Below are 11,102 nucleotides of genomic sequence, written 5' to 3' on the forward strand. Positions count from 1 at the left end.
CCTAAGAAAATGTATTATTAGTTATTCGAAGTGAATTCAAAAAATTACGACAATATTTCATCTATGTTGATAATATCCTTATTAGACACATACACACTTCTTAAAATCCGCAAAATATTTGTGGAATGCACTATTTCATACATTTAGCAATTTAGCCTTTATCTCATCTATGGTTATTAAATGTTGTCCTTTCAATGTCCTCTTTATTTTAAGAACAGAACATTTTAGTGGCCAAACAGTGGCTGCGGCATCACGAATGTGTTGTTTTTAGCAAAAATAAATTGTGAGCTGGTACGTTATCATGGTCCAAACGCCAAAAGTTTTTTCGCCCATAGCTCCTCTCAATTCCTTAGGATTGTTTCACGAAAAAGGGGGTAAAACTGCAAGGTAATACTTCTAATAGACGACTAAGAATTAGTAGTGTACTATAAATATATAATCGAAGAAAACAGTAAGGAGAACTTAGACATTCGGTCGAACTTGCGGTGCTTATATGATATTGTCTCTTCAGAGCACTTCGGTTAAAACTGTGGGGGGTGGTTTTAAGTTTTAAGTCCAGATGAAAAATGCGGCAAAGGGAGCCATAAAAAAGCTCAAAAGCTGCAGATATCGACTAATTGACAATTAGACGCTATGATAATGTACATGCCTCACTCTATCTGCAATGCTTTTACTATATTATATTTTTTACTACGTTGCGAATTGTTCGCTCGGTAAGACGATGAAATCTAGCATAATCTTTCCGTATATTTTATACACAGTTCGTACAGAATTGTTATTTCTGTAGAACAATTGAACAATTATAACGCGTTGAGCGGTGGTTAAGCGATCCATTTCGTAAATGTGTTGGTGCAAAACAACATTTGACACTTTGAACACCCGTGATTATTAATAGGTGTCTGATTTACAGTGCTGCCAACTAAGAAACTTGATTTGGATCGACCTGTAGATGGAAGTGGTTAATACTTCTAATGGTTGTATTTTTTTAAATATAACCGCATTACAGATTTCATTAATATAGTTGACAAAGATTGCTAAAAGTTCTCGTAATTATGTAATGCATTATAAATTACGTGCAATGTGCACTTGCGAAAGAATTTATTTATTCTAAACTTCCCATAGTTACAAAGCAGGTGTTAGCTCAATGCGTTCAACTGTTTAAACACAATCAACACCTAAAGGTGAATAGTGAGACACCAGACTAAAACCAAAGACAAAGAGTAAATCAGTCACAATGCACGATCTAGTTTAATATTTATTATAATTATTCATCTGTGAGATTAGGAAATTTTAGAAAAACCTAATCTGTGATGATCAATCGGAGTTATAATTATATATCAATTACTAATTCAGATCTCCCAGACATGATAGTAAATTAAAAAAACACTAGAACTATATGAGATTCGAATCCAAGTCTTTCAGGTATTAATATTTGCCTTATACAACTGCCGTAATAGCAAATGGAACAAAAAAATCATCTATATTTTATAACATAATGTGCGTTATCCAAATGTGTTACAACTATGTAAACACAATAAACATTTATTACTAAATAGCGGTACATCAGACTAAAATTAGTCTGTAATTCAGTGGCATTTATTTTATTAAATATAAAATATTATTTCAGCTTACAATTGCTATATATCTACTTAGTTTCATATGCGATTCGAACCCAGGTCTTTCGGGTATTAGTCACCTACTATACCACTGGTCTATTTTGCAGATTATCTTGCTATAATTTAAAGCAGCGGCTTTTAACTTATTTTAAACGCAAAACCTTTTACAACCTGTTAAAAAAAATATGAACCATAGCTTTTTTTTATTAATTAAAAATGTATATATAGTTTTATTTTACTATTCTATCGAAATTAGTTAAATGTAAGCAACTGTATTTTGATATCAAAAGCTGCTTCTATAATTTGTTTTTGTCGCTTTGTGGAGCAAAAATCCAAATGAAACCATTACTCTTACAGTTTCAAAAAAAAAAATTTGATTTTGTTATGAGATTTGAAATTTTGCAGATTTATGAAAAGTACCGGCCCATGATAAGTGATAAGTGATGAATCTTTATTGACATTTTTCTAAATATTTTTAGAATAATTGTAAATTGGACATGGTCAGAAATTGATCAGTTACGTCCATGTACACACGTCGTGGTGTTTCGACCTAGCAGCTGTCGTCTGGATCCTCGGGGTTCGTTTGACAGCCATGGCGGACAAGCGCCGAGGTCGCAAGCGCAAAGAGGTAAATATTTTTCTTAACCACCCCCTTGATCGACTTCCTTTCATCGAACACAGCTGCGATACCGTTCTATTGCGTCGCGGCTTTTGTCTAACGGTAACCTGGTGTTTTGACGTTGACGATCGTACGTGGCCGGTTACGGTCTGTTTCGGTAATGATTCGGATCGTAAAAGCCTATGGTAATGAATGCATTATAACGCTATTAATTACGTGCATGAATGACACATTCGTTATAACTCAGTTTACGCTGGCGGTGGATTATGTCTTTGTTAGACCAAGCCAGGACTTTTCAGGTATACATCTTCAAATAATGCAATCGTGCCTTATTACCATGTAATTGTCTTAAAACAATAACTTATAGTTAGAGAAACGGAAATTTTATTTAATTTCGTCATTTTACCATATGTTCACATACATAGTTTAAGAAAAATCTAACAATTGTATATTATACATTAGCATTATTCCTGCTGTATAAATAACAAAGAGAACCGAAATTACAATTTAACATCACAAGTACAAATGACAGTCGGTAAGTAGCAACCTACTTTTTTGAATGAAACACACAAGGCACAGAAACTTTGATAAGTAAAACGGAAAAGTTTATACCCACGTATCAAAAATGTAACTTTTATAAATTAACGATAATTTCACTATTCTTTGGCGTAACAGTAGTCGTATCAATGATGCTATTCATTAACGGGATATTTTTGGTTTCGATATTTTTAGTGCAGTGGAGATAAAATAATCTCAGTTAAGCTATATTATGTTTTATGAGTTTCAACTTGGTAAAATCTGGTTCTAAAAATAATGTTCTGGGAATTTTGCCATTGAATATCTACGTAACGCAGGTTGTTATTGATGATATTATGGCTACCGTCAAAGCAGGTCTTAGATTAACGATACAGAAGTTAGCATAAAAGCTCAACGTGTCGCCTATGTCTGTTTACAGACATTTAAAAATTTAGGAAAGGTGTTAATTTGCAGAATATGGGTATCTCGCGCAGCGAAGCTTGATATGCTAATAATTAATAATTCTAGAACAAAGATTTTTTCAGTTGAATTGTTACAGTAAAAGGCAGTGGCTGGATGCTAATCAGCCCCCAAGAACAAGATTACACCACAATAAGATAATATTATTCATATGAAGGTTATTATTCGGAGTTATTGGATTGTAGGCAGTTACAACAGACACAGTATGCTCAGCGAATTCGTTAAAACTTTCCTTATAAATTAAAGAAGGGTAATACCAAGACAGTGCTCGTCCTCGTTTATCCGAGAAGACGATAGAAAAAATCAATGGATTTTTTTAGGAACTCCTTTCTCACCCACCGTATTCTTCAAACATTTCTCAACAATTTTTAAGTAGAAAAAAATATTTTACAATAACCCTTTGCGCTCGTAAGGTGATTGGCTTTATATTACTCGGATGGTGTGTCATGCGCACCATTTCAATTAATAAAATATAATATAATGTCGATTTTTGGGTATTTCCTATGCATGTTTTGGATGGGGGTTTTGCAGTTATGTAGACATCAGCTTCAAGAAGCATATCTTATCAAAAAAATATAATTTTTACCTGAATCAAGCTGGGAAGTGCTCATTTATTGCGATAAGTCGGAATTTTTTTGATGACTAAATTTAAAGGCAGATGTGCCGTAGCTTTCTTCCGAAGGCAAAAGTTGGCAATTGTCCTTTGGTAGACATGTGTCAGTGAAGATTTTATTGCCTATTGTGTTTTCGACAGTGTCTCGGGTGTCTGTAATTTGTGTCTAAGTAAGACTATATAGTGATTGTAATTTTGTTTTAATTGATTTATTTTTTTTATTTTTTATTGTGAAATTATTTTTTAAATATAGTGATTGTGATATATTATGTTTTGTAATGATAGTGATGGGGAGGATTTCATGTTTGATTTTTCATCTTCTAATGATGATAGTGAAGAAAGTGACGTCGAAATTAGGCCTGTTGCCGTGATTCGAAGATGGAGTACGGGCAATTTAAATAATAGCGACGAAGAAACGGTACCTCAAACTAATCGACCACATCAGAAAATTTGACAATAATAACTAGTAATGACAGTGTGCTTTATAAATACCAATATTTGCCACCAAATGATAAATGTCCTGGGCCGCAAGTTCCCGCAAACTGTATACAACCTATTGATTATTTTCAATTGTTTTACACTGATGAGTTGGTTGGTAAGAAAAATTAAAAAATAATATTTGTTCATATTTCTTTGTTTAATTTAAAATAAATCAACATCCCACATATTATACGTAGTGCCCTTTTTCATGCATCACTTTGTTTATTTTTATATAAAAATGCTATTTAAGCATTATTAGCTCGAATATATAAAATTACAAATAAATATGTACCATACAGCTACTCATTAAAAGTTTTGTCTTTTTATTTAAGAAATATATAAAATAATAACAATAACTGCAACATTTTATTTGACCTTCGATGGGACGTATTTTACTTTTTAAAAATATACCTGACTATTTATATAAACTAATAATTTATTGTTCATTTTCTTTGTCCACCTTTTCTATCGTAACCGCAAACAACGCAATCCCTATATTATACACAGGAATTATTATATGTAGATTGACCTGCTTTAATCATTGTTATGGATCAACTAAATGTCTTTCTCTTCTTGTTTCTAAGCCTTTTCTGTAACTTTCAACAAGCTGGATAATTAGCCTATTGAAAAATTGAAAATGTCTCGTCTGTTTCTCGTTGTATTTTATCTTATTATCTTTATATAAAATGTATGCATTTACAACCGCAACTTCTAAGCCCCAAAAAAAGAGCTTACACTATTATTTCAATGTTTTCCTTAGGGAACAGTATGAAGGAATATAGTGGTCTGCTTTATCGACAGGTCCCATATATTTTGTATAATTTAAGAATACTTCTGGTTTAACAATGTCTTTTTCTATTCCACCTCTTCTTACTCTTTTGACAATTTGAGATTAGTTAGAATGCCAAATGCTTAGCATTATGAATACTCTCTTATCTTTCCAAACAAGGGCCATAACATTATCACTTCCATATGCTATTATTTCGCCTTGTTTTAATTTTGACTTTTTGATGGTTGTTGGCAAATGTTTTTTATTCGTCATAATTGTCACTGTTTGTGTCTTCAACTTGAGCAATCCATCAGAAAGCGGATGGCTAGTATAAAATCGGTTGGTGCATATGTGATAACTTCTTGCCTCTGGAATTGTTTGCAATAAATTGCTATATAATTGCAAAACGATTTCCGATGTAAATTGCAGATTGGGTCTTGTCAGTTTTTCAGTTGTAAGTGACCCACAATATATATCAGGCGCAGGCGGTGAGATACTTTCCCTCTCGATCGCTCGCGTTAAGTGACAAGAGTGAGTGAGAGATAAGGGCATGCGTTCGACATGCCCTTATCTTATTTTCCGTCATGATTTTATTGCTTTTGCTGTGAATTTTCGACTTCTGAGAAGTGATAATTGTTTTTGCACCCTTCTATTGACCAAAATTCGATTTGAATATACTTCGACCAAGACTCATATCAGAAGTCCGTAGTAATATTGGTAAGGTTATCTATGATATTTTAAAAACATAGTGTAATATCAAAGTGCAGACAAACTATGGAGTGACATTTGTCTGTAAAATTTCTACTGCATATTTTCCCCTGAGAGATGAGCTATCTTTGTTTGTGTTTTGGACTTGACATAATGAAAGTTCTTTCATTAGGTTAGGTTTGGGTTGGAACAGAAACTTTCATTAGATTAAGCTTGCGTTTGAACAACAAATAGACGTTTCACAACTGGCAATTTGAGTTTCATAGATATTTTAGACCAGCATATAATCAGTAATATAATATTTTCGCAAGTGAAAATATAACTTCACTAAAAAATACACATTCACTGTAACGTTAATACATTGCTTGTAAATAAATAATGAAGTATGTAAATGTATATATTATTACATATGTTAAAGTCATATAATTTTATTAGCACCTGCCAGATAAATTATATTTTTACTGGTGAAAATATATATCTACCAGTGAAAATGTATTCCAATATGTCACTGAAATGACATATTTTAAAAAATATTTCCGGGATAGATTCGAGACTTTATTTAGATTTTCTTTAAGGGATAATATGAGAATTTGTTTTCATCTTCTGAAAATTCAATAATTTTGCTTTATTTTTAATTCGTTTTATAATACATTTCCTACCAAGTTGTTTTTATGTGCTAAGTATCAAAAATTCACATATTAAAAAATATTATCAATCGCCGCATTTTTACACATTTAAAATAATCAAATAAAATACTAAATAATACAATATTTTTATTTAAAAAATTATAATCACTTATTTAATATATTATCTTTTTCAGGAATTTTCTAGTCCTAACGATGAAAAGTCGAATAAAGCATCAAAAGAGGAGTATGCAATAGCTAAATGGCTGCGTGCCAATGTTCCGACAAAAAAGACAAAATGCCTAAATCACCACGTGCAGTACTTCACCGGTTAGTCACAGAGCCACTCGAATAAAACGACACTATAAATTTTTATTTTAAAAATATATAATTTCTAGGTTCAAAAGCCGTGGACGCACTTTTAACGTCTCAATGGGCTAAAAGCGATCCGCCGCTGTTCGTCGAGCGCACCGACATCACCGAGTTCCTTCACGAGATGCTGGTTCACAAATTTTTCCACAGAGCCAAGAAAGTGCCGGTTACCGAGCAGGAGTTGAAAGGGCGCAGTAAAAAGAAAGACGTCGAAAAGAAGGACGATACGAAGAAAAAAGAAGATTCGGTCGAGAGCCAGGGCGAGGGCAAAACTGAAACCAAAGAAAAAGAGCAGAAGAGAAAGCGCAAAATTCGCTTAGACATGCACATGGATCAAGTGTTTATCGACGGACCGGAGGCTTACGTCTGGATATACGATCCTATTCCGTTTTATTATTGGATTATTGGGGCTTTGTTAGTTTTAGGCGCAATCGGTGTATGTATGTTTCCACTTTGGCCCCCAGGAGTGAGGTGACTAATTTAAATTACTAATGTGCATTAGGAAAACTTGAGATACTGTAGCTTAATTGGAATAGTAACATTGTAATAATATTGTATCTCTAGCTTTCCTTTATGGATCAATATAAAGTTAACTAATGATGGTTATTAAATTTCAGAAAAGGAGTTTATTTCTTGAGCGTTGCTGCTGCTGGATTCCTCGTGTTAATTATAGCTTTAACTACACTGCGTGTGATAGTCTTCTGCTTGGTTTGGATACTCACGCTTTCTAGACATCATCTATGGCTCTTGCCAAATTTAACAGAAGATGTAGGATTCTTCGCTTCGTTCTGGCCTCTCTATCATGTAATTATAATTTTATTTTGTCTTACGACTAAAATGTTTATATAACTAACTTCCGTACGATTTATATATTCATAATAATTATTTTAACAAACATTCTTGAGACAAACGGAAGGATTGCAGTATAGATAATTATATTTTCTTCCATTTTAGTATGAATATAGAGGAAAAGACTCAAAGGCAAGCTTAACAGAAAAAGGCAAGAAGAAAAAGAAAAAGGAGAAATATTCCGATGATGAGGCCGAAGCTGAACCGCTGATTGATGAAAAATCTGACGGAAAATCGGAATCTCAAAAGGAAGGCGATGGGTAAATATTCTATTTACGTTTAGTGATTTAAAAGTAATGAACAAATAAAGTTCTATGGATTATAATTTTACATATATGTGTTTTAGTGAGGAAAAACAAGCACAAAGTGAAGATTCGGCTCAACCTCAACCCGATAACACGGAGAGCGAATCGGAGAGTAGCCAACGGTCGTCAACTGGAAAAGACTTTGAAATGGTGGATCCCGTAGACTACGAAACCTCATAATATTTCGAAAATGCGTGTTTATGAATTTCCAGTAGATAAATTTAAAGTTAAGATATTGTCGAGTGCATCATCATCTAACTGCGCTAACAAGATATATTGTTGATATTTTAATAGATATACTATTTATAGTTTTTATTGCTTTGACTAACAATTGATTTAATTTATTTTTATTTGTATTTGAAAAAATCAAAAATATTGTAGAGTTTTGAGATTAGCTCGGTGTTTGATGTTAGTGAATATAAATCACTATTATATCATATATTCGTGATGATGCACTCGCACTACTGATATATTATTTGCGGGTGCTTTTGCTTTTCTTGTATTTTTTATGATTAATAATGTAATAGGTCAATGTTAATTTATTTAATTCGATATGTGTAATTGGTGCTTTATGACTTGTATCTTCATACGTATTTGGAAAAATTCCACACAAGCATTTATTTTATCGGTTTGAGTATAAATTCATTTTTTAGCATTTTTTAAACAAAATATACTACCGCTTTTATTAAATTACAATTTTTGTAAAATTTATTGCACAGGAGAATATTATCGATACATATAAATATATGGTGTTATATTGTAATTCTTCAATATTAAAAAAATTGTGAAAGTAAAATTATCGGATATTCATAAATGTACGATGTATAAAAGATGGTTATGTAGTTTTTTTTTAATAAACGTTTTTGAAAGTATTACATTTTGTATTTTAATTAAATGTACAGACTGTAGTTAAATTTTTTTTTAAATTATCTCAGAATTATACAAACATATATGTTTTTATTATTTTATATTATTAAATTATTGCACTAGATACAATTCTACTAGTATCATGAAGCAAATCGAAATTTGTAACATTAGATGTTTATTTGATAATAGTTTTCAATAAAATTAAAATTTGTGATGTACCTTTAGAACAGCCAACCCAAATGATCTTGCGGGCCACTTTGGAAATGCATTATAACTCCGTGGGCCACATATGAAATTATATATCCCATAGACATTTTTTTGGAGTGAAAAATTGTCTAGTGTATTGGCCATTATAAAATAAATATATTTTGTAAAAGTGTGATGAATACTGCAGGGCCGCATGTGGCCCACGGGTCGCGGGTTGGCCACTCCTGCTTTAGAAATTCAAAGGCATGTACGTCATGCCCAAAATAGTTCTACATGTCTAATATATTTTCTATTTTTTGAAGCCATTTTAAATGACTTGATAAAATTTCCAGTATTTTATTACTTCTATCAATATATTACGGTAACTAGGACCTTAACCTTACCATTTTACCTAGAATTGTTAAATTACTGAAGTTCTTCGCAAAATATGTTAATCCATCGAAGGATTTTGTAAACAATTTTTTTACCAATCTGTACCAGCCGCTCAAAACTTAGATGTGTAAATTGTTATCCATGGTTCTCAATTTAAAAAGTTTTGTTTTTACATTTACATATATATATTTATTTTAAATAAATTAAGTTACTGCTTTTAATTCAACTCAATACTTAGACAATATATTTTAAAAGCATTAAATTCCGAATCTTGAAGTTGATGTTGACAAATCAATTGTCATATATTTATTATACTGTGCCCTATTATATGTCTATTACGTTGCGTGGATTAATTACACAAATGTTTTATTTAAATCGAGAGTAGTCCTTCAGTTGTACGATAGATTTTTGCAATACATTGTACATGCTGAATAATAACAATGTATATAATATTACAATGCAACTAATTATGCATCACATTATAGCTACTATGGAAAAATAGAGCAAACTATAATAAAGGCGATCCAACTTCAGTTTCTGAACTTTTAAAAAGAAAAACACAAATTTAAAGATATTTGTGTTTTTTTGAAAAAGCAGAAATGAAGTCCCTGATTCTAAACCAAAAATTTTCGAGTTATCACTAAAAAAATCTATCCCGAAAATATTTTTTTAAATATATAATTTCAGTGATGATACATATATCGGAATACATTTTCATTGGTAGACATATATTTTTACCAATGAAAATATAATTTATCTGGCAGGTGCTATAAAAATTACGATTACAACTTTTTCATACATAGTGTGGGGGTCTATTTATATACAATATATTTATTTAAGTTTTATTATGGCTAAAATTTGGCGACACTGGCGTAACGCACACACTTTCTCTTGGCGACTAGGCGGGCTCGTACGGCCTGTGCGGGCCCCACGCACCATACACTCACTCATTTATGTAAATAGCATGTAAATTTAAATCTTAAATAAAATACTACTGCAATGGCTTAGTCTGTCTAATTGCCACCTGTCGCCAAAATAATAATTGTAACATTTACGTAATTATCATTATTTATTTACATGCGATGTATAAATGTTACAGTGAATGTGTATTTTTCAGTGAAGTTACATTTTCACTAGTGTAGTTAAAATACATTTTTACCAGTATATATATATATTTCTACTAGCGAAAAAATAACTTAACTGATAGGCGTTAGTGAAATGATATGCCACTCTAAAATATTTATAATACTCTATTTTACAGTAGTTAAATCTCCTTTTTTTGTTCAAACCCAAACCTAACATAATATGAAAGTTCTAAAACCATAAGTCCTAAATATTTCTCTCAAGGGAAAATAAGCGAAAGAAGTACAGACAGATGTTGCATCTTGCATATTGTTCCATAGTTTGTCTGCACTTGGATATTACACTATGTTTTAAAAATATGACAGCTATCCTTACCAATATTACTATGGATTTCTGAAATAGGAGTGTTTGTCAAAGTATATTCAAACCAAATTTTGGTCAATAGGAGCGCGCAAAAACAATTATCACTACTCAGAAGTCAAAAATCTACGTCAAAAGCAATAAAATCGTATTGGCGCGACTTCACACGGATTCAATAAAAAAAAAATTTGTCAAATTATAAAATGTACTTTACACATCTGCAAAACAAATTGCGTTGACTCATACTTAAAGCTAATACCAGA

General features: G+C 31.7%; 1 protein-coding gene across 3 annotated transcripts; it reads left to right on the plus strand.

Moving 5' to 3' along the window:
• Nucleotides 1-2,144: 2,144 nt before the first annotated feature.
• Nucleotides 2,145-8,825, plus strand: Trp1 (translocation protein 1). 3 transcript variants are annotated; one of them, XM_088181283.1, is made up of 7 exons: nucleotides 2,299-2,420; nucleotides 2,483-2,534; nucleotides 6,622-6,754; nucleotides 6,823-7,267; nucleotides 7,414-7,600; nucleotides 7,751-7,905; nucleotides 7,992-8,825. In XM_088181283.1, the coding sequence occupies exons 2-7, from the start codon at nucleotides 2,502-2,504 to the stop codon at nucleotides 8,128-8,130; spliced, it is 1,092 nt and encodes a 363-aa protein (XP_088037409.1). In that variant the 5' UTR covers nucleotides 2,299-2,420; nucleotides 2,483-2,501; the 3' UTR covers nucleotides 8,131-8,825. The 3 variants fall into 3 exon arrangements, with proteins under 3 accessions (XP_088037407.1, XP_088037409.1, XP_088037408.1); XM_088181281.1 differs by lacking the exons at nucleotides 2,299-2,420; nucleotides 2,483-2,534 and adding an exon at nucleotides 2,145-2,244; XM_088181282.1 differs by having other exon boundaries at nucleotides 2,391-2,534.
• The last annotated feature ends 2,277 nt before the right edge of the window (nucleotides 8,826-11,102 follow it).

Source organism: Plectrocnemia conspersa, unplaced genomic scaffold (assembly GCF_051122295.1).
Source record: "Plectrocnemia conspersa isolate PC_06_02 unplaced genomic scaffold, ASM5112229v1 ptg000002l, whole genome shotgun sequence".
Lineage (NCBI taxonomy): Eukaryota > Metazoa > Arthropoda > Insecta > Trichoptera > Polycentropodidae > Plectrocnemia > Plectrocnemia conspersa.